The sequence below is a fragment of the Trachemys scripta genome, chromosome 7 (genome assembly GCF_013100865.1).
Source record: "Trachemys scripta elegans isolate TJP31775 chromosome 7, CAS_Tse_1.0, whole genome shotgun sequence".
NCBI lineage: Eukaryota > Metazoa > Chordata > Testudines > Emydidae > Trachemys > Trachemys scripta.
This window is the reverse complement of record NC_048304.1, coordinates 74,191,195-74,216,193: the sequence shown is the minus strand read 5'-3', so window position 1 is coordinate 74,216,193 and position 24,999 is coordinate 74,191,195. Positions and strand designations below refer to the sequence as shown.

The 24,999-nt window shown below is 37.2% G+C and overlaps 1 protein-coding gene across 1 annotated transcript in view; it reads right to left on the bottom strand.

Moving 5' to 3' along the window:
* Positions 1–863: 863 nt before the first annotated feature.
* WAPL (WAPL cohesin release factor) overlaps positions 864–24,999 on the bottom strand; it is a 124,316-nt gene continuing 100,180 nt past the window's right edge. The window contains exons 9-19 of the mRNA XM_034775533.1: positions 21,793–22,020; positions 15,421–15,532; positions 14,103–14,200; positions 13,582–13,658; positions 12,296–12,471; positions 11,859–11,974; positions 9,202–9,363; positions 6,582–6,789; positions 4,952–5,040; positions 3,735–3,830; positions 864–3,330 (exon numbers count right to left, since the gene is read on the bottom strand). Coding sequence (XP_034631424.1) covers positions 3,265–3,330; positions 3,735–3,830; positions 4,952–5,040; positions 6,582–6,789; positions 9,202–9,363; positions 11,859–11,974; positions 12,296–12,471; positions 13,582–13,658; positions 14,103–14,200; positions 15,421–15,532; positions 21,793–22,020 — 1,428 coding nt within the window. The 3' untranslated portion in view covers positions 864–3,264. The remainder of the gene's footprint in view (positions 3,331–3,734; positions 3,831–4,951; positions 5,041–6,581; positions 6,790–9,201; positions 9,364–11,858; positions 11,975–12,295; positions 12,472–13,581; positions 13,659–14,102; positions 14,201–15,420; positions 15,533–21,792; positions 22,021–24,999) is intronic.

Sequence of the window (24,999 nt, the reverse complement as noted above, 5' to 3'; positions counted from 1 at the left end):
CTCTTCAAGGTTATTTCAGAGATCTACTGCTCCCATTACATGTCTAAATATAAAGCAACCAGAGTGGAAATATTTCTTCTGAATCTGCTCAGAATTTCTAGAGTCACATTTATGAGTACATAATGATATGACTGCCTTTTACAGTACTGTCTATGAATGATGTATGGCTCCAGCACTTGGAACTCTATTAACAGCTCTTTACAGCACCAAGAGAAAATTGCATTATGCTGATGCTAGTTAACAGAATAGAGTAGTAATGAGATGACAACATCATTTGCACATTCACTCAAGCTTTTGACTTTTACTGCACTTTTCACCTGTATGACAGAAAAGATTTAGCTGCATCAGTTAACAGAAGAGGTGTTGGAGAAAATCCACTTTGAACAGATTAGAATATCATCATCATTCAAACTAAAACACAGCAACATTTATTTTAATTTCCCTACTTCCCACTGAAGAAAGAAGAGGAAGTCCATCCTGTTAAGGAAGTCTTAACATCCATGAAGATATAGTGAGGACTGCTCCATTTTCACCATGCTTTAGTGAGTTTTCATTGTTCTGGCTACAACTCCCTCAGCTGTCCTACTCCCCAGTCAGCTGAAGAGTTGCTACTGAGTTGCCTGGGGAACTCCCTAACGCCTGTCCTGATATCTCCAGAACACTTCAATCCCTGTTGGTTTGGGTAATGATTAGCTAGGACCTTCAATTGAATGCTGGTATCTCACATGCCAATGCAGAATGGAGCACTAACATTAGGCCTCACCATCAACTTCCTTTTTTGACTGTTCACCTGATACTGCCCTTTTTCTTTTGCAGTTTCTCATGGAGAAAATATGCTTTATTACATGTTAAAAGACAACATGTGTATTGAAAGTAGCAATTTTATTTGAGTTAAAATTATTTACAAAAACCCAAAGACATACTTCATGAAACTGGTACAAACTATTTTTTCCTGCCGTTGGCTTTTGCTCCAAAGATCACAGCTGAGAAATACTGTATAAAATAAAAATAGGATTGGATTCAGAAAAGTACTCTACCGTTCTAATTTCCAATTGAGAGTATTTACACAAATATTTACAATGGAAAAAAGTTACTTTAAAATTTTAATTTGCAAGTTGGCCTCAAGTACCCTTTAATGCAGAGTTATTTGAGGGTTTAACACACAAAAAATGCACTGCAGTTCACAGGGTGATTTCTCCCCCCACCCTCAAAAAAAAAAAAAAAAAAAAAAAAATCTGTGTTCGTCAGTGCTTGACAATTAGTTATCTAAAAAAACTGTTAAACACTGAGATAAATCAATTCCAATTCTAACAATTACCAGTGTAACAGAGAAACATAGTTCCCCCTGCTTTTTTTTTTTTTGCATTACATCTATATTTTATTATCTCTTGCCATCTGTCCACAGAAACTTAACTGTTTAATCTTTTTGAATTCTAACTACTAATGAAAAGCCATTAATTTAAAATCATAAGACTAAACGGGCAAAACATATCCAACAAATTCATCCTGCCAGAAATAATTTACATATTTAATTTTACTAAGTTTCTCTTTCTATACTGAGATTTTTTTACCCAAAGGGAAAACACAACTTCAAAATCCCTTCTAAGTTACACTGGTATACTAAATTTTTAGAAGGTGATGAGAGAAAATGCAAAAAGTTATGACCAACATAGGATTTTTGCCTCTAATCAGTTACTTCCTTACAGAATTCCCAACAATCTGCATTATCAAAAATAGGAAGACATAGAAGGCAGCCACTGTAAGTAAAAAAATTTTACAGCTGGCACTGATACAAAAGCACGAGTTTGTAACTTTATACATGAAAATAACACAAGATCTAAAAGCATGTTAGATTTCCTGTTATTCCCCCTCATTATACATAGAGCTAATATTTTTATGGCTTCAAGTTTTACAAATTCAGTGGAGTAACATGATGTAATTACCTATACAGGTATTTTAAAAATGTTGATGACGCAGAACTCTTAAGAGTCTGCAAATATTCAAGACCAGCATAATAAAAATAATTACCAATTTTGTTGGTCTGAATAACGAGTGCAAGAAAAAACACCTATATTAAAAAAAAAACCATCTAAATGTATTTTCTGGGATTTTTTGTTCCACTAAAGTCTCTAAACACAATGCTTTGTGAACTAGACCTCAACCTGAACAAAATCTTAACTATATCAGCATTTTAAGGCTTTGTGTTGTATGCATTAGACTTTGCCATACTACAGAAGAATGAAATAGAAAGATTATGTCAGCTGGAAACATTAATCCCCATTGGTGTTTTAGCTTCTTTACTGAATCGCCCCTAAAACATCCAATTTCTTTGTATTGAGTATTATAAAATATATCTTAAATGCTCCCTTGTAACAAATCAAAACAGCATTTCAAAGTTTTTGCTTAGTATGAAGTGTAAACTACCCTGGGATTGAACATTATTTCACTATGTCCTTTAACAGGGCACAACTCTTTACAATTACTGCATTTTTTGATAATATACCCTTAAACTGCTTGATGTGTTTATGTTTTTGTATGCCTTTTAGAACGATGAAGCGTTATGGTCTATCAGCTTACAGTATATGGGCCATGACAGTTTTAGAACTGAGAAGTAGTTCAACCACCTAATTTCAATCAAAACAGTATAAAAATATAAACAATCCAATCCTTGCCTCTTTGGATTCCAACAATTTTAAATATAGACAGTAGTTAAAATCACCAAAGTATTTAAAAATTTATATTTTATGATTTTGGAATAATCGCGTAACAAAAAAGCAAGAGCAAATTAAACTCAAATAGGAGCGATACTGCTGTCCAGAACTTCTTTATTAGAACATTTGTTTGATACCTCAGTAGCTAAGCTGCCTTGCACCTGGCTGGCATGAAACAGTGGCTCAACAGTAAACAGCAGTTGCACTATCAGCAGCAAGTTTTTCCCCTTTAAACTTGTCATGAACGAAGCAGGAAAAAAAAAAAAAGGGAGGGTAAACCCTGCCAAAAATATTTAAATACTGCACTGCATTGATTCTATATTTATTTTCTTCAGAACCTTTTCCCCTCATTTTTGATAGTTGCAGATTGATGTAGTAACTGTCTTTTAGAAAATGCTGAATGCATGGTTACGAGACCAGGTAGCCTTAAAAATCTGAACACGAATGACACAGATGAATGGTCTTGGTGTATCTTCAAGGACTTCTTTCATGATTCCTTCCTTTGTCTAAGGGTAGCTCCAACATTAGAGTGCCTGCAGCGGAAGTTAAGTATCTAGCAGTGTTCCAAGTATTCAATCACCCTAGAGATAGATTTCTGGCCTGTTGTTCCAACAGCACACTGAAAACAAGCAATAGAAAACAGAACAACAACAAAAAGCATTTATGACACATTATAAAAATCTCAAAAAGCTCTGCTCAATTTAGAACGCACATTTTAGTAAGACAAAATGTACTTTAGGCTGTGGTTCTGAAATATTTTCCATTGACTGGTCATATTCAAAGGGGAACAAGGAAGTGGTTTCCTTTCCATTTACTAGCAAAATAAAGGGTTGGCAAATGGACATTCTGTATTAAAAATGAAGATATCAAACCCCCCCCTCCCCGCACAACAGAGCTGACTAGCAGAAGTGCTGGAAAGCTTTCATCAATATTAATATCACAAGTGTATGAGATAGGAAATGAAAGAGCAGTTTAAAGGTCAAAAAGTAACATCTGGCAATCTTAAAAATATGTAATACTTACAGTAAGATTCATGAAACTGAGAAATTTTTTGAGCATTTCAGTCATTATTGAGAAATCCCCTTCAGGTAAGTATTCCCTCACAGTTGTCACATTGATCTGAGGAAGTCAAACATCTCTTTTAAGTTACAAAACATTTTTTGAGCATTGCAATTAACATTAGAAGTCTGTATCTGTGGTGTAACAGTATTTCCTCCCTGCCCACCAACACTTTTCTGAGCTGCTTATTGCTGTAGTTTCTACACTTGAAGTCTCTCACTACGCATAAGATTTCCCCACAATTCCCATTGGCAAAGGAGTCCCAAGGATGACTTCTCACGACTAAGCCCTCTAGCCACAGAAGCTGCTACAGGTTTTTTTATATGTAACATTTTAAGTCAAGTCAGACTGCCCAAGATTCTTGAAGGCTAAAGAGATAGACAAAAGTATCCTACTGACAGGGTGAGAACTGTCCTTTCCAGTGGAATAATATTTCTATTCCTTAAGGGCTGAGAAATACTGACCTTGCACTTGTCACTGTTTCAGAACTGATAATTATATAATAAATCAACAAGAAGCTGCAGAACAGTGCTCTTCAGACCATATCTAAACTCACTGTATATCTTGACAAGTCTGATACCTAGTCAAAAAATCACCTATTTCTTTTCTTTCTGAACACAACTGAGCTTATGCAGTACTAAATTTTTATTTATATTTAGAACTCTGAATTCCTAAATTTTAAATTTCAGCTCTGAAGAATACCTCTATAAGACTGGGAAACAATCATCTTCAAAGAATGCGGGCATGTACAAATTTGGCATTTTAAAAATCACTGGCAAAAATAAAATTCCTTGGACTATGATGGAACAATATGAAAAACTAACATTTAGCTAATATAGAAACTACTGAAACACAGTGAATTTATAATTATAAAACATTTTTACCAATTTTCTTCTTTTCCAGAATAAATTCAGCAATGGGCTGAGACTAAACACAAGAAAAACCAGCCTGCAATATTATCAATTATTATTGCACTAAAAATATATAGTAAGTGAAGACCAGTTTAGAATGGAATATTACTGCAAACCTTGCGCTGAGCTATATATGCGCCAGCATGACCCTCCCAACATAGTAAACTTACACAAAAACCTAACTCAGCAAAAACACTTCAGGACTGCAAGTGGCTACTTCAATGAACATTTACAACCAATTTAGAATGAGTCATTGACTTATTTCCTTACTGGACTCTCCTGGCAGAGACAGCCCAGAAGCAGTGCTGTGTACGAGGCCACGATGCAGTCTTCCATGTGCTTCCCAGCATGTTGAAGGGCTGCAAAAGTAAAAGAAATTGCTTACACAGTACATACAATTTACAAAGGAGTTTCTTTTCTTATTAGAAATATATCTAAATTGTTCAGTGTCACTTCAAAGAATTACATTATTGTAGAACGAAAGTAAATTCCTTCCACAGCTAAGGTATCTCAAAGGACTTTACAAAACTAAGTTATATGCAAAATATAACGTATACTTAAACATGGGAGCCATTACATACTGAGCAATCTCACATGGCCTGGGATATTGGAACTAATTACCAAGAGGGAATATTGGCCCAAACATCGGGGTTATTCACTATGCTCTCTAAACAGCTTTATTATAAACTTAATACTATTACCAGTAAGGTGCACACACAATACAAAACACTACCACCACCACCGAAATACATGTGAACCTGGAAGGATATACCATCCTCCCTCCAACCTCATCTAAATGTCAGTTATCCTTCATGTATTTTCTTTAATATTACTAATATAGTATATTCCAGCTAGTTACCGAGAAGACTTTTGGGCACACCTTGGACCAAGCACTAGAAGACAAACTATAAATGGGCAGAAGGGAGGAAGAGGACAGAGAGGTGTAGGTGGTGAGACAGGGAAGACAGGCAGAGAGTGGAGCTGAAAAGTGAGACAGGAAATCTGTTTGGAGGGGAAGGAATGAGCTGGAGGGGGGCAGGCAAATGAATGGAGATGGTGCTTCTGAAGATCTTCATTCTCCAGAGATGGAGCAGGTACATGGCCACCTGACCCTGGAGATACCAGAGCTCCTGGGAGAAATTCCCCAAGGATGGAGGGCACGAAGCCTTGAAACATTTCCATATGCAGATGCAGCTAAAATTTGTAAGTGGATGGGGATTGGGAGGGTGGGGAGAGATAAAGACTGTCTGGTGTGACACCCAGGGAAAAAAGTGAGTAGGGATGAGGAAAGATTCTGAGGGACATACAGAAATATGGTGGGAATAGAAAGGAATCAAGGAAAAGGGAAATGTGGAGATGCAATACAGTGGAAGAGAAATAAACCTAAGGAAGAGGCAAAGAGATTAGCAGAAAAACTAAACGAAGTGAGAAAACCAAAAAGGAAAGAGAATAGGGGAAATGAGAAGGAAGAGAGAGACTATTAAATAAAGGGAAAAGAGAAAGACAGACCAATTTCAAGTTTAACAATAAGCTCAGGCAAGTGTGCACATGGCCATCAGAACATTATGTACGAAACATTACTGTATTAATGTGTCAGTGAAACAAAGGCTTTAGGAAATAATCTGAATTGAGGACAGGATCCAACAAAGTGAAAACGGTATTAATTGTTTCCTTCACTCCTCATACTCCACAGCAACTGAAATGCTTTGTTCAAAACTTTTCAGAAATTTCACATGTGGATAGACACCAAGCTGAGGACACTTCAGCCCAAGGGATTATACATCACTGGAAAGTGGAGATTAGAATGGAAACTCTTATGCAATCTTCACTACAGAGGCAGCTACATTGCAATCACACAGTTCCTCCCCTCCCTTCAGCTGACCAAAGCCAACTGATATACCTTTATTAAGGTCAAGTTCTTCATCATCCTCTTCCTTCTTATCTTTCTCTTCAGTATTATCTGCCTTTTCTGTGGAGACCCACTGAATCTCTCCACTCGTCTCTTGCCATTCTCCACTCTTATCATGCTGTGCAGTAGGAGCTTCTTTGATCAACTCATCTGTCTGGCTCTCTGCCAGCTGTGCTGCTCGTTCACGCTCAAGGAATAGCTGGCAGGAAAATTTGAGGAGACATTCAGTTATAGGCCAAACCCTAAACAATACACTAATATTCTGAAATGTAATTTCCCCTTCCCATGCACACACCTTCCCATAGTTTTATTCTTCAATATTAGTCTTACTAATGGCATTGGAGGAAGGGATTATTATTCAAAACTATCTTGACAGATGGAGAAGTGGTCTAAATTAAACAGGATGAAATTCAATAAGGACAAAGGCAAAAGTACTACACTTAGGAAGGAATATCCAATTGCACAAATACAAAATGGGAAATGACTGCCTAGCAAGAAGTACTGCAGAAAAGGATCTGGGTGGGATACTGGTTCAAACTAAATATGGCTCAACAATCCAATACTGTTGCAAAAAAGCAAACATTATTCTGGGATGTTAGTAGGAGTGTTGTAAGCAAGACAGGAGAGAAGTAATTCTCCCACTCCACTTAGCACTGATAAAGTCTTGAAGTGCATACAATGTTGTTACAAAGAAAAGGATAACAACTGTTCTTAGCTACTGAGAACAGGACAAGAAGCAATGGGCTTAAATTGCAGCAAGAGAGATTTAAGTTTGACATTAGGGAAAAACTTCCTAACTTCAAGAGTAGTTAAGTACTGGAACAAGATCACTGGAGGTTTTTAAGAACAGGTTAGACAAAGACATCAAGGGTGGTCTAGAGAATACTTAGTCCTGCCTCAGTGCAGGGGCCTGCACTAAATGACCTATCGATCATAGAATTGTGGGACTTGATGGGACCTCATTATCCTCTTTTTAAAAGGATTATACAGATTTCATGACAAATAAGGGTGGAATGCCCCATGGTAAAGATCAAAGGCAACCCGATTCACTGCTTTGAAGGATAAAAATACAAGTTAATATCATGATTTGAGTTAGAAACCTTTTCCTGAATAACAAATACAAATTTTTCTTTGAGATACCGGAATACCCAAACTGCATTTTTCATTTGTAAAATGTTCAGGATGATATTACTCTTATAGGAATATCTGCATTTAACTTATTTTCCTGTTCTCCTCCACCCTTCCTTTTACACCCTACAAATTCATAGTCTTTTTCCTGTAATCTCTATTTTTTGTTCCCTCCCAATTTCTGTTTTAGTTTATTTTTATGCTAATTTTTTGTCCCTCTCCTAAGTTTCTCCAGCTCTCCAAAATGATCCACTCCATGCATGAGTAGAGCAACAAAGATCAATTAAGAAGTTCTGTACTGGTGCTGATGGATAAGTGGTAAGCTCCCTCTTTGTACTTCAATTCTAAGTTTGTTAACTTCTAGAACACCTTTTTGAGCAGCCCTTTGCAAAGAGGTGTATATTTAGGCATTGTTCTTGTCTATTACTCTGTGTAGTACTTTGATAACTGATGTCTGTTGTATCTGTAGTATACCCACACATGACACACTACAGGTTTCTGAATAAAACAAAATTGTGACTTCAGTTTCACAACTGGGAAAAAATATCAACCTGCAAGAAACAGCAAAAATCTGAAAGTGACCTCAAATTATTGCAACATATACACTTCACTTTCCTTAGGTCAGTACCTGTACACTTATCTATCACAAACTGGAGCTGAAGTTGATAAATGGGTTTTAATTCACACAATTAGTAATTTCAGAGGAAGTCTGTATACGGACATTTCTTTCAGATTGTCCTGTTTCAGTTTAATTACAATCACTCACTCAATCCAAAATAAGAGTATCCACACACAGACTAGCACTAAAATAATTAAAGGTGTGAATTAAAATCCATTTAGCTACTTCAACTCCAGTTTGTGCCTGATAAGCCAATATAGAGTGTGAGCCTGTTTCACAATGGAATAATTCATGTCTTTTTTTGTTTTTGTTTTTATGATTTAGTCAATGTGATAATCAATGGAGTAATCTGCACATCCTGATGCATTGAAACTGATATCCTGAAGCTGTTGTGATGCCTGGTATATATTGATAAACAACATGTTATGTCAAAGTAAATTTCTTAAAATTCAATAAAGATGTAATTTTGAAAAGACATTCATGGAAGGAGGTATGCAAGACGAATGTAGCTCAAGATATTTGTACTAGAACTACAGCGGGTTTAAAGAAAACTAGAAATAAATTGGATGCAAAAAAAGCTTTAGTGTGAATCAAAGCAGCCTTCAGCTGTCAGAAATAATGGTACTACTGTCCTTTAAATGGAAAACAGCTTCTGCACTGGGCACTGAAAAAACTGAATTGTAACTGGATAACTAAGTGAAAGCTATGGGGGGAAAAAACACAATAGGTTCTGCATTTTGTAAGGTTCACAGGAATTAAAAACCTTTGACATGACACTGCCGCTTGTTAACACACATTTCCGCCATAAGCAAGTAACTTTAATATTACATGGAGAACTGTTTTGCGACTAAAGTTGCTACTTACCTGTACTAAAGCATGAACAGCATCAATCTGACCAGTTATCTTTATGCTATCATCCCCTTCTCCTGAACAGAATGAATCAAAAGAACATGATGTTTCCATATTGACAAGACAGTGTCTATTCCGAGCACTATACTCTACCAGATTGATCAGCAGACCCAAGCCCTGGAAGAATCAAAGTCAAAGAAGATTATATACAATGAAGAAAAAAAGAATCCAAAACAAAAAGAATCTTATTCATCAGTGCATCTGATAAATACCATTTTTATACTTTATCTGTGTGGTGCTCACCAAGGTATGGGCACTCCTTTATCAAATGGTCTGATGTACAGAATATGGCCGAATTAAAAAAAAAATTAGAATCAGAAGTTAAGTTCCAACATCCCCATATTTAGGCACCTGAATAAATGGCCAGATTTTCGAGAATGCTGACTACAAAACATCTCTCAACACTTTTGAAGCTCTGGCCCCTTATTTATAATAGAGATTTAGGAGCCTAACTTTTGGTTCACTTTTTTGAAAAACTTGGCCGATTCATTTTATCTTTTGCAATTTATGCCACAATTTACTTCAGTACTGTCAAAAGAGAAGCAAAGTAGATTCAAACAAACCCTGTCCCAAACTCATTACATATACTGTACTTCTAAACTAGAATGGACACTGAAATGAGACAGCTATTTTCTTCTAAAGTGAGTCTAGGATGATGTCTCTTGTTCACCCAATTAACAGTGGATTTTTACCACATTAAATATATATGGATTACTTCTTCAACAAAGATTTTGTACTGCAGGGCTCCCATTTCATTCTAAACTCTCACTTTGTACTGTCAAACATCTGTTTGTGTGCACATAGAATGCCCAGAAACTTTTTTTTTTTTTTTTAAACAGAGTTTGACTTAATTTTTAAAAGCTTTGTTACATGTAGTCACAATGGGCACCTTAAAAATCCTTTTACAGTGCCAAGTTTATTCCTTCAAATGCAGCGTTGGTTACTCCTGAAATTCTTATTTTTCATGATTTGGGTAATGTTTAGGCATCAAATCCTTAAGTCATGAAACAGTGAAAAGAACAGGAGTACTTGTGGTACCTTAAAAACTAACAGATTTATTTGAGCATAAGCTTTTGTGGGCTAAAACCCACTTCATCGGATGCATAGAATGGAACACACAGAAAGAAGATATTTATACATACAGAGAACATGGAAAGGTGGGAGTAGCCATACCAACTGTAAGAGGCCAATCAACTGAGATGAGCTATCATCAGCAGGAGAGAGAAAATAAAAGCCCTTTGAAGTGATAATCGAGATGGCCCATAGAAGGTGTGAGGATACTTTAACATGAGGAAATAGATTCAAATAGTGTAATGACCCAACCATTCCCAGTCTCTGTTCAATATCTAATTTGCCTATTAATTCAAGTTCAGCAGTCTCTTTGGAGTCTGTTTTTAAAGTTTTTTTGTTGCAAAATTATCACCTTCAAGTCTGGCATTGAGTGGTTAGAGAGGTTGAAGTGTTCTCCCACTGGTTTTTGAATGTTATGATTCCTGATGTCAGATTTGTGTCCATTTATTCTTTTGCGTAGAGACTATCTGGTTTGGCCAATGTATATGGCAGAGGGGCATTGCTGGCACATGATGGCATATATCACGTTGGTAGATGTGCAGGTGAATGAGCCCCTGATGGCATGACTGATGTGATTAGGTCCTATGATGGTGTCACTTGAATAGCTATGTGGATGGAATTGGCATCGGGCTTTGTTGCAAGGTTAGGTTCCTGGGTTAGTGTTTATGTTGCATGGCATGCGGTTGCTGGTGAGTATTTGCTTCAGGTTGGGGAGGCTGTCTGTAAGCGAGGACTGGTCTGTCTCCCAAGATCTGTGAGAGTGAGGGATCATCTTTCAGGATAGGTTGTAGATCTCTGATGATGCGCTGGAGAGGTTTTAGTTGGGGGCCGAAAGTGACGGCTAGTGGCGTTGTGTTATTTTCTTTGTTGGACGTGTCCTGTAGTAGGTGACTTCTGGGTACTCTTCTGGCTCTGTCAATCTGATTTTTCACTTCAGCAGGTGGGTATTGTAGTTTTAAGAATGCTTTAAGAATGGTTGGGTCATTATACTAATTGAATCTATTTCCTCATGTTAAAATATCCTCACACCTTCTATGGGTCATCTCGATTATCACTTCAAAGGTTTTTTTTCCCCTCTCTCCTGCGGATGATTGCTCATCTCAATTGATTGGCCTCTTACAGTTGGTATGGCTACTCCCACCTTTTCATGTTCTCTGTATGTATAAATATCTTTTGTGTGTGTTAAAATATCTTTTCTGTGTGTTCCTTTCTATGCATCCGAAAGCTTATGCTCAAATAAATTTGTTAGTCTCTAAGGAGCCACAAGTACTCCTGTTCTTTTTGCAGATACAGACTAACATGGCTGCTACTCTGAAACCTGTCATTAAACAGTGTTTTCTCAGACCATACACAGGTAATGCTTCCATTGACTTCAATGTGACATCTTCTTGAGAAAAAGCTCAGTAAAAACTTTAGAATATGGCTGTCATCATGAAAAACTGAAGCAGTTCAATACACATAAGACTAAGGCAAACTCATTCTTTATATTAATGAAACAAAGGGTCTTTTTACTACTCTTAGTTTAAAGAATGCTATCTTACCAACACCCGAATATCAAATCTCTGTTCTTGAGGTAGGAACTTTGGAACCTGAAGCACACAATTCATAGCTGTGCCTATCAAACCATCTTGTTCACCCGTTTTTGTGCTGCCCCACTCTGTTAAAAAAAAAAAAAAAAAAAGAATGTGGTCAAGCTTCTAAATTTGTAAACAATTTTTTTAATATCATGCAAACATTAATAAAACAAATCTTTTCTAAAAGATCAATTAGCATCCTTTGTCCAAGACACTTCTCTTATTAACAATCTATTTCCCAGTCCCCATCCAATTTCTGGTGACAATTACTGGTCACTGTATTGCTAAGATCCAACATACACGAGCAAATTACTATAGAACTTAGGAGGCTAAACACGGTTGGTAGGAATGGCCTACCTTATACTGTTTGATATACAAGCGCAAGCTCTGGAAAGATCACTTACCATTATCATTTGTTAAGTTAAGCAAGACACCAATGATGGCCCTCATGCAATCTTCCACTGCTTTACCCACATGGTTAGTTACATTCTGGTGAGGCAAAGGCTTGCTGTATGGTAAACAGATGCTGTCTTCAGCACGGTTATATCGCTGAATCAATTCCTCACAATGCTGCAATGCTCTGAAGATGGAAAATGCAGATAAGACATAATTAAGTAACTAACAGTACTAGGGCATTTTATCTTTCATTATATGTGCATGATGAAGAAAATTATATAAATGTGATGTCTATGCAAAATATGTTCTATATTATCTAAATGTACTCTAAAATTGATTTTTTATTCTGTACTTGCCAGAGTTAATTACCTCCATTTCACAATAATGAAATAAATGCCAACTGACTTTCCACCAAGATACAATACACTTAATGACAACCCTAGACTATGAGCTTGATTCTTTACTTTAGATCAAGTTTATGTAGCATAACATATAATTTAATGAATTTCAGCAGAGTTACAGATAAAATGGGAAAATGCAGTTGAGAACCAGGAACTAATCAAACACACAAAGGTCTAAATATAACACTACATAGCAGATTTTTTTTTTTTTTTTTTAAGTACTCACTCAAGATATCTGATTTACCTGCCAACCATGCTTGAGATACTAATACCAAAGTATGCTTCCATTGGCTAGTTAAGGTCAGATTCTCAGCCCAATTTTATCTCCTTTGCACCCTCCGAATGTCATGAAAGGGATACAATCTAGTAGCAACTGGCCAGTTGAGAATTCCTCCATATTCCACAGATGGCAAAGTGTAGAGAAGAACAGAATTCCACTATGCCAATTCTAAGCTGGTATATTGTCCCCTTTGGAACATAGCCAGCTTCTCTCACTTGTATCAGAACCCAGGCAGCTTGCAAATCAGGTAACCAGCACGAGCTTCCTAATGGTCCACACCTCATATTCCCAGAAAAAGTCTTGGCACAGAAAGGAATTTGGCACAGATTTACTACTTTTCTTATGAAGAGAAATAGTAGCAACATAAGAGTTTTATTCTAAACTATTTGAACATTCAATTTCCCACCATTGCGAGCACTAGTGTAGAGAGAGCGCTCCAGGCAAGTGATAGTATTTTGTCTATATTCACTTAGCTACCACCATTTCAGTTCCACAGGTTGTAGCAATATTCGGAAATTCTAGGGGAATAAGTATACATTGTAGCCATGGCCTGTTTTTATTTTTGTCATACCACGTACAAGAAAGCCTGAAATATCATTTTATGAGAACTTACTTAGCTGACGAGACTATGAGCTGAGAGTCTTTATATGCTATCAAGTAGCTTTGATTCTCTGGGTTATGCACGGTTACCTAAAAAGGAAAAAAAACAAAACAAAAAAAAAAACAAAAAAAAACCACAGTATTAGGATTAACCTTTTGTTGGAAGAGGGAAGGAACAGTGAACACACAATATTTCTCTTCTTTACTCACTATTATATTTCTTCATCAATATTTACAAAAATCAGTCAGAAGGCAAGACTGAAATTGCCACTTGAAAACCTCATTCTCCATGTGCATTTTTACCGTTTTTGTGACAGTATTTTCCTATGATTTTATCTTGTACCTGGCCCTACAGAACACCACAGAATGCCCATCTCGGTTAGGTCATACAGAACCCCACCATCTCATTTTGCAGACCAAGTCTCTCACAAACCATCTCTGGTATCATAAACAGGGGAACTCTATGCAATAATGCAGCAGAAAAAAATTAATCAATTATCCCATCAGGAAGACAGTGTATCTGCTCATACTTACACTTTCTAAGACCCGTAAACATCTTTCTGCTCCCCATAACGAAGCAACCAATTTCTCTTCATTTTCGTCACTGCTTAGGTGATCCACACATTCTTTGACTAAGTAATAAAGAGAGCAGCATTAAAGAGGTCTTTCTGAAACCTGTACTTGTAAAAGTACAAAGAGCAATGCATACAGTAATAACAATTCTCCCAATACCTCATCAACCCTATTTGTCACACTTTTACAAAGTTGCTTTATTAACAGGAGTGTGATGATCATAAAATGAATTAGTATTTCAAAAATACTATTTTTAAAAAGTTCTATTTATCACAGTAATTTTTTAAAGAAACTTTTTTTAAAGAAATTATTTTTAAAGAAATATTTTTAGTATGGTCTCAGACATTTTATGTATGCCAAAGTAACACAAAACATCAGCTGCCAAACCATAATGATGTGAATACTACTATTTAAAAGATGGAAAACACTTAAATAGGTTTGTCAAGAGGAGAAAAAAAAACAAGTTTATTTTTCTATTGACCAACGAGATTCTGCAGCAAACTCCTATGGCACAGAACTGTAGATTATTCAGCACATTTTATACTATTAAAGAAGCAGAGATATCTAACAATGTACAATACAAACCTTTTGAAGTGAAACCAAAGAGACATAAGGAATTAGCAAGTTTGCATCTCAAAATTCTCAGCACCACCTCATTGCTTTTTTACTTTATTTTACTCAATTTCAAGAGCTAGCCTTCAACTCATTGATATTTGTTTTAACACAGGCCTTCCTTCCCATATTTTCACCACACTTTGAGCAAAGTGCACCTACAAATATCTTAAAGGAGCTCAAACTCAAGTCTTCCTGAAGAGCTAGCTTTCTTTGGACTGTCTTGGAAAGAAAATGTGTCCTGAATAGGAGACAGTATTCTAGAATGGGGTATCGCTGGTGCTTTGTGAAGTAACAGAATTCTAATACCCAGACATGGTATATAAGTAAGACAACTCCTCAAAACCCAAACTCCTAAGTTGCCCAACTGGTATCCTATTATCCAGCTGAAATAACAACACACACCCATTATCTATTTAGAATTCAATCGGTTTTCAATGCAACTTGCTACACTTTAATGAGGCATTAATTTTTCCCAACAATCTGATGTGGAATTTTAATACTTTTTGAAAGTTTAAGTAGAAGATGCACATTTTTTCTTTCCTCTTACGATGATAATAGAAATTAAGAAAAGCTGACAAATTAAGGGAAAATCTTCCCCTCATAAATCTATGTCTAATTCATTTATACTTTTCAATGCATCAGAAACGAAACATATTCAACATACCTTTATCTACAATATGATCAAGACCACCTAGAAGTCGCAGCTCTTCTTTAAACCAGTCCCCTGCTCGTTTTGAGGTGAGAGACAGTAGTGTCTCCATTGCCAAATGCCCAGTCTGAAAAAGTCAGAATCAGTAAAGTAATTCCATTACCAACAGCTATTGACAACAGCATCACAGCATATAAAAATACCTTATATTTAAAAAAATAACCTTAGGGCCTTTAAAATATGCAATCATTTTGAATCCATGAATTAACAAGAAATTGTACTACTGTTTAGCTACAGAAATCATTTCATGAGTGAACAACAGTTTGACAAACATTACAGACGCCTCTCCTGTCCCGTATGGCATCCACACCACAAGTCTATTGGAAGCAATTGACTAGAGATATGCAGAGTGAAACCTGTAGTTCAAAGTCTATATTTCTATGTTTTGGGGAACTTAAGAGTCATGCCTACTATCAAAATAAAGTCATTTCAGTGTTTACCTCAAAGAACTCCATAAAGCTCACTGGAAGTTTATCGTCCCATTACCTAACTGAACAAAAGTTCTGTGTAGATCAGCCACCAGAGGGAGCAAGCCAAACTGGCAAGTGTTTAAAAGAAGCTTGATTGAATACTGACAAGGGAAGAGCAAAAATACTTTTGCACTTTCATTTTTATATTTCTCAATTTTGCCAGTATTTTAAAAGAGTCAAACTGTCTCCTTTCATTTGCACTTCCTGTTATCAAACACCAAACTGAGGAAGGAAATGGCCAAATCAGCCAGGCAGCAGAAAATAAGGAAAGCCACAGAAAACACTTCTTCTCTGTCTTCCAGATAGGTTAGCTGTCTCCTCTTGCTGAAAATGTTTTGACTTTACACTATTAAAAAATGTTTATTATTTATTTGTAAATTAGCAGGACAACAACGACTCACTAGGGGAAAAACCTTTCAGTATTTACAATATTTTCTAAACTTAGAATAAAGAATACTTAGGACATGCCAGAAATACTGCGAACATTGAAAAGTTTGAGGGTTACCACTATACCTCATTCCTACCATAAAATGTTTAGATTAAAAAAAAGTTACATTTACCAAATCATTACTCCCTGCCATGTTCTTACCAAAACATGTGCATCCATGAGCTGAACCATTTTAGATTTTATTTTGATGATTGCCTTAGTAAGGCTAATGCCAGTGCAGCAACCATGGACAGAAACAAAAGTTATGTAACCTATCTTGCACAGATAATTTAAAGCTACAGAGAACTGGACAACAAAATACTGATATTTACATCATACACTAAGGATACAGGTAAATCAAACCCTAGGCCATAAACAAATCTAGTAATTTCATGTGCACTACATAAATACAACAAATAAAAGAGGAAAGGTTTTCAGTAGAGGTAACTGAACACCACCCCACTTCTAGGCTTCATGCCTGAACCACAACTTTGAAGCACTGTTTATGCAGCTATGGAACTGATGGATGGATACAGCTATGGACCCTTCAATGGAAGGATCTGGGGCCACATAGGGTATTGTTGTGCACAGCATTTTGGAGCACTAGAGTGAGCCCAGCTAGTCCAACCCAGCTGGGAGACTTTGGCTCCCACAAGCTCCAAAACACTGCAGACATACCCTATGTGGCCTCAGACACATCCACTGAAGGCCAACATTCTTAAAGTGTCGCTCTTAAAGGAAGCGGGGAAGGTAGAAGATTAGAGTAAATATGCAGAATCTCCCTCCCAAATAACTGGTTACAGGCAAATAAATGTCTTTTCATCCTTGATGTAGCCTCCATATACTCTCAGTGGTGACAATATCTCAACACAATATTTTGAGAGATGAATTAATGAGTTCTATTTAAACAAAGAACATAGAACTGCCCTTCCAAAGCAATCCAAGTCCACAAACAAATGGAGTGAGTAATGTTGTGTAAAATTCTGAACAGAACTTCAAATAGCAGTCCTGCAAATTGCTATGATGGAAGTGTTCCAGAGACAACTTCCTTCACCCTAGAAGAATGAGTTCTAAATTGAAGTACTGACACCTGAAACAAGGCATCACATACTCAGTGCAAAATTTAATCCATTTTGATAATTCTTGAGTGGAAATGACACTCCCCTTACTCTGATCCCAAAGGCTACACATTTAGGTAACTTCCTAAATATCTGACCCTATGCAATGAATACTCAAAGACCACTTATATCTACAATGAGGATTTGGGAAGGCAAAACAGGAGATTAATAGTCTAGTCAGAATTTGCATTATATTTGGTAAAAATTATGTCAACCAAGTCAGTCTTCTTGGTGCCAGAACAGACCTGGAATAGTACTCTGAGAATGCCACCACTTTGTAGGTGGACATTTCAGGACTGGATGTTGCCTGGAAACGCAATTTATTTGGCATCAATATCTTAAGGTTGTTTGTTTAGCTGTGAACTAAACAGCCAAGTTAAAACTAATAAAATTGACCTCCAATTCAGCCTCAGGACATCTGAAGACCAGAAAATTCTTAGGTCCACAACCAGGTGCTATAAAAGCCTATGAAATACTAATCAACCTAAAACTGAAATGCCAACCATATTGCATTATGTCATCATAAACCCCTTAGCTGTAGCTAGCAGCCATATGGTCAGATTATTTTCCTTAAAACAATTCTACTCCTTTCACCGATATAGAATACAGTCTAATGCCAATTTCACAATTTGTTCCATAACTGAAAGTTAGAGAAAACTGAGTGGAAGAATGACAAAATTACCAAAAGAAACATATACATGGAAAAACCACCTCAAGCAAGGCATGTTTTCTTTTAACCTGGTGTAAAATGGAACACGTAATGTAACTTGGAGATTACTGCTAACAGCTGAAGACATTATGTCTAGAGATAATGCCTCTAACAACGTCAATCCACAGATTTTTGATGAAAACTGATTTAAAAAAAAAGTATCAGACTGATAAAAAATTGTGGTAAAATTCAAAAACAAAAAACCTAAAAAGCATTAAACAATGTAACACTGAGAAAAAACTAAAGCTTATAGTAACATTTGTTACACTGAAATACATTAGTCATACCATCTAGTGGTAACATACCACAGTATCAGTTGTACTGTTCCAGATCAGACCAGTGGTCCAGCTAGTCCAAGGTCCTACTCAATGTGTTCACATTTCTTTTAAACATAAAATTTTGAAAGGCTTATAACCTATTATCAGAGGGGTAGCCATGTTAGTCTGGATCTGTAAAAGCAGCAAAGAGTCCTGTGGCACCTTATAGACTACTAGATGCAACCGAAGAAGTGGGTATTCACCCACGAAAGCTCATGCTCCTATACATCTGTTGGTCTATAAGGTGCCACAGGACTCATTGCTGCTTTAACCTATCTACTCTTATTCGTGCTAAAATTAAACTAACAAGAGAAGTCTCATCCCAGCAGCTTTAAACTAGGGCTGTTAAGCGATTAAAAAAAAAATTAATCACGATTAAATCGCACTGTTAAACAATAACAGAATACCATTTATTTAAATATTTTTGGATGTTTTCTACATTTTCAAATATCTTGATTTCAATTACAACATAAAATACTAACGGTATAGTGCCCAGTTTATATTTATTTTTATTACAAATATTTGCACTGTAAAAAACAAAAGAAATAGTATTTGTCAATTCCCCCATTGCAAATACTATAGTGCACTCTCTTAATCATAAAAGTTGAACTTACAAATGCAGAATTATGTTAAAAAACCTGCATTCAAAAATAAAACAATGTAAAACTTCAGAGCCCACAACTCCACTCAGTCCTACTTCTTGTTCAGCCAATCGCTCAGACAATTTGTTTACATTTGCAGGAGATAATACTGCCTGCTTCTTGTTCACAACGTCACCTGAAAGTGAGAACAGGCATTCCCATGGCACTGTTGCAGCCAACGTCACAAGATATTTATGTGCCAAATGCTCTGAAGATTCATATGTCTCTTCATGCGTCAACCACCATTCCAGAAGTCCATTCTGATGACAGGTTCTGCTAGATAATGATCCAAAGCAGTGCCTACTGACGCATGTTCATTTCCATCATCTGAGTCCAATGCCACCAGCAGAAGATTGATATTCTTTATTGGTAGTAAGGGTTCTGTAGTTTCCGCATTGGAGTGTTCCTCTTAAGACTTCTGAAAGCATGCTCCACACGTATTCCCTCTCAGATTCTGGAAGGCACTTCAGATTCTTAAACCTTGGGTTGAGTGCCACAGCTATCTTTAGAAATCTCACATTCGTACCTTCTTTGAGTTTTGTCAAATCTGCAGTGAAAGTGTTCTCAAAATAAACAACATGTGCTGGGCCATCATCCGAGACTGCTATAACATGAAATATATGGCAGAATGTGGGTAAAACAGAGCAGGAGACATACAATTCTCCCCCCAAGTTCAGTCACAAATTTAATTAATGTATTATTTTTTTAAATGAGCGTCATCCACATGGAAGCATAACCTCTGGAATGATGGCTGAAGCATGAAGGGACACAAGAATGTTTAGCATATCTGGTATGCAAGTACCTTGTAATGATGGCTACTGAAGTGCCATACCAACGCCTGTTCTCACTTTCAGGTGACATTGTAAATAATAAGCAGGCAGCATTATGTCCCGTAAATGTAAACAAACTTGTTTGTCTTCACGATTGGCTTAACAAGAAGTAGGACTGAGTGGACATTTGGGCTCTAAAGTTTTACATTGTTTTATTTTAGAGGGCAGTTACATAAAAAAAAATTACATTTGTAAGTTGCACTTTCACCATAAAGATCTTGTATGAGTTGAACTGAAAAATACTTTTTTTCTTTGTCATTTTTACAGTGTAGATATTTAATCAAAAGTAACATAAAGTGAGCACTGTACACTTTGCATTCTGTGTTGTAACTGAAATCAATATATTTGAAAATGTGGAAAAACATCCAAAAATATTTAATAAATTTCACTCGGTATTCTATTGCTGACAGGGCGATTAAAACTGATTCATTGGGATTAATTTTTTTAAACCATGATTAATTTTTTGAGTTAATCACTTGAGTTAACTGTGATTAATCGACAGCCCTACTTTACACTTAAAAAAAAGTTTGTTAGGCTTTTAGAGGATCTTACAACCGAAGTAAAATGCTATTTGTATATACACAATTTAGAAATACACTGCAGTTTATACTGTGGCTACCAAATTGGATATATAAATTGTTCATGTATTTTTACATCATATCAAAATGGTATATATACATTCTATTTCAGAGTGTTAGAAATGTGAATTAGAAGTACAAAAGGGTTGGTTAAAGTTTAGTCAAACAATCCATTGACAAAACTGGCATTTGAACAGTACGCAAACAGCAAAAGAATTTCCCCCTCCTCTTTTTTCAGCATCTTTTTGGGCTTTCCACCACCACTGTATAAAAAAGGAAAGCACCTGAATAATTGGCCACTGTTGGAAGCAAGATTTTGGAATAATTGGACTGCTGGGCCGATCTGGGATGACAGTTCTTATGTAAGAACTTTAAAAGAGCAAGAAAAGCAAGGATATTTAGAAGAAGAGTCAAAATCTTTACCTCATCACATTACGCTTGGGTATTGCGCAATTATCCAACTACACCGCTACCTTGATATAACGCGACACAATATAACACGAATTTGGACAGAACGTGGTAAAGCAGTGCTCGGGGGGGGGGGGGGGGAAGAGGCGCGCGCTGCGCACTCCGGTGGATCAAAGCAAGTTCAATATAACACGGTTTCACCTGTAACACGGTAAGATTTTTTGGCTCCAGAGGACAGCGTTATTTCGAAGTAGAGGTGTACTTGTTGATGCAAAACATCTGAGAATAATTTCAGCTTTAACTGTGAATTTTACCCCGTCTACAGACCAACCATTACTGTTATTTTTACCTAATTTTGATGCATAACATATTAAACATATATAATAGATCAAAACTCTGACACAAACAGTCTGGAACCAAATACTGCTATCAAAACTTTATAAGCTCTCAAATAATTACAAACCTGTTACTAGCTACAATAGGACTATAATTTGGTGAACTGCAGACAACTGCAGAACTATTGTAGCTTATTGTATAGAATTAGAGTAGCCTTGTTCTAGAAGAGAATTTGGAAATTTAAAAATGAAAAAGTACATACTGCATATAAGATCTTCTACAAAGAAAATAGATGAAATTTCAGACTACTCTTGGCCCTCTAATACAGCATCACAAGGCACAAGGTAAATAGTTATAACTAGAATTGAAAGACAGCTGCTGCTAAAATAACTAGAATTGAAAGATAGCTGCTGCTAATAAATTTCATTTTACCAAGCATTTCACTTTAGATTAGTTTTAAAACAGATCCTTCAAACACAATCATGAGACCCACCGTGATGTTTTCAAGATCAAGATGTTTGTTGTGGACAGTTTCACAGAGCCTCCGTATTTTTTCCTTAATTTTGTTCATGTCTTTTTCATTTAGCAGCTTGGCAGAAGAAGCGTCTTGCTCTAGCTCCAAAAGCCGAATCATCAGATCTAGACTAGCTCTGTCTAGATCCATGTTCAAACGATCTCTACTCAGGATGTACATAAGAGCTGCTGTGCAAAGTGACAGATTCTTGAAAACAAAAAGATAAATATAAAATTGTAGCAATACTTGTGCTAGATGAAGTATGTACAGCACTTAAACATGAAGATTTTTTAAATAGACAAAGTTGGTGATTTGGGAGAGAAATTTGTCAGACTTTGCCTATGCCAGCACTGAAGCTAGTAACTATAACTGTGTCTGAACACTGTTCTTTCTAGCAAGATACTAACACCGTTTTCCTGGCCAATGTAGGCAAAGCACAAATCACTTAATTCATTTTACAAAATCCTGTTACAGATGCAAAGCATTTGAAATTTACCCCAAAGCAGTCAGTGTTGCAGAGAAAAAAGCAGGGGATAGCAGATGGAAATTTCTTGAGGAGGTGGCAATGCAGAAGGAAATTATGGAAGGGACAGGAGAAAGGGGAGCAGCAGGGGTGCTGGGGATACTGGTTGGCAAGGAGTGAAATTTTGGTTAGCTAGGAGGAAGATGAGAGAGAGGAGATAGAAAAGAAGGTGGAAAAGGCTGCAGGGATGAGGGCAGGGTCATATGATTACCAACCCAGTGAGCAGGGAATCACTGTCTAAACTTGGTTAGGGATTCCTAGCACAGAGCCTCAAATTCTTAGTGAAGTCTGACGTGGGGATTCCCCAAACCCAGGAAAACTGTACCCATTGAGATAAGGCTTCCCCAGTCTTGCCCCAAGAAGCTAGGCAAGAACCCATCCTCCACTAAGTGAGCGAAGAGCTGAGGTCTTCCCCCTAATGTTTTCTTCCTCTGGAGAATTGGGGGGGGGTGTGAACAGTGGCCCCTCCTTGATAAAAAGAGAGGGATGCCACCCCACCCTTCCTCAAGAATGCAACAGCAAATCCTCAAGGGGATTCAAAAAAGCAGAGGGAGGTCACAGGGCTCAGATGCACAAAGATATTTAGTTTCCTAACTTCCACTGAAATCAATGGAAGTTGGAAACCTAAATATTGTTATGGATCTGGGCCAGGGTGCCAGAGGTGGGAGGGTAGGCAGAGAGTAAACATGAAAAGGGTCAGTCTATTGGTTACCGACCCCACCTGCTCCTCATCGTGCAAAGTCAGCACTTTTCTTGAGTTTGTAATTAGTTGTCCACCATTCCAGTGGACCTTCAAGCAGTAAGCAGAACTTTCATGGAGCTAAGAGCTCTGCTGGGCAAACACCTTCCAGAAACCCTCAAAGAAGGTGCTGACCCTGTTGACATCGGAAGGGAAAGGAACTGATCAACAGTGGGCTGGGTCAGATGGAACAGAAAGAGAGGAATGGGCACTTCTTCAAATTAAAGGCTTGGCTGTTCGTATGCAGACCTCAAAAGATCAACAGGGTGACTGCCTTTATACTACAACCTAAAGGCAACTGCTCTAGAGACATGCTAAGATCTCTGTGAGGACAGTCACCCCTAACTTCAAAAGCCTTCTTGCTAACCCCCCAGGCCTTTGCTGCCCATCCCCCTCCAGTGTACTCCCGCTATTCAGCTTGCTCTGCATTCATACTGCACCAGTTCCCTCCCTCCATTCTCCAACCCCTATTTCCTGCCATTTCCACACAGCCCCCAAGTCCAGTTTTAAATGTTTAAACTGAACCACAACAAAGGACACAGCCTGGAGGGTGGGGGAGGGAGAGAGAGAGAGAGAGATGGTTTAGACTGTGTTGGAGTGGTTATGTTGGGGGGTATCAATGAGTAGCATAGAAGTAGAGTTTGAGGGAGGGGGATAAAGACGGTAGGAGCAATGGAAGAGCTCAAGGTTTCTGTGCGTGTGCACATAGAAAACCTATTTAAGCCAATGAATCTGCTAAGGGAGCTGATAAGCCTCCCAAAGGCTTCAGTGAAGTAGACAAGCAGAGAAGCTGGAAGCTATGTGGGGAAGCAGAGGGGTAGGTGAGATGACATGGGACAGGTGGGAAATAAGCAGAAAGATAACCTGGGTGCCAGGGAGCCCTAGGACAGCAGGACCCTCCTTAAGACACTATGAGCAAGTAAAGGAGGGTTATTTTATACCTCAGAAAGATTATAAATCCCTAGCTCATTTAAGCAGCTTGGTCATGTCATGTGTACACATCTTTATACACTAGTCTGCCTGACATGGATTTGGTTCATTTTGAATATTTGCTTAAAAGGTTTAGCTCAACGCCAGAAAACTATTGTGTGCGCGCGCACGCAAATCTACACGTGTCAGTTTAGGAGTTCTGAACACAAGCCTATGATGAGAAGAGATGCTGAGGAATAGGGTGAGGGGGTCAGTGATGCAAGATTTTATAATATCCTAAATCTGGATTCATCACAGTATAAAGATTTGAATGTTAGGGCTATGACGTCTAGAGAATATTTTCTGGGAAAATCTATTTTAACAATGCAGATTTTCAGAGAAATGATTCCTCCAAACAAACATTGGAGAGGGGAGGGGGAAAAAAAGAGAAGAGATGGGTAAAAAATAGGGATTATAACAGAAGTCTGAAGGCAACCTTGACTATGGAATTGCAACTTATGCCTCTAATAGGGTTGGGGGGGGGGGGGAGGAGGGAAGGAAGAGATACACCTTCAACTCTTGTTACATACACACCAAAAACTGCAGGCCAATTACTCCCACTCAGAAGAATTTTGATCTTTGTCTCCTTGTTCTCATTCTATTTATATTCCAGCTTGTGGGAACAGATGGTAATTTTCAAAGGTCTAGCATTATATTTCAATTTATTCTATATTTCTGAATTATTCACATGTTCAAGACATTAGAGACACGTTTTTGTGTGCAACTACTGACAATGTTCATAAAAACATTTTTTATTTAAAAAATAATCTACTACTCTGAAGCATTCACAGCATATTCTGAAAAAGATAGTTAAGCTGGTATTTAAACTGCAGTTTCTTGATTACTAATTAGGTGGAGCAAGTATTTTTCAAAGATGACAATTTGTATTTGAGAATAACTCTGAGATAACTGGTAATTTTATTGTGCCTACTGGGCACAAAATAATTTATTCATC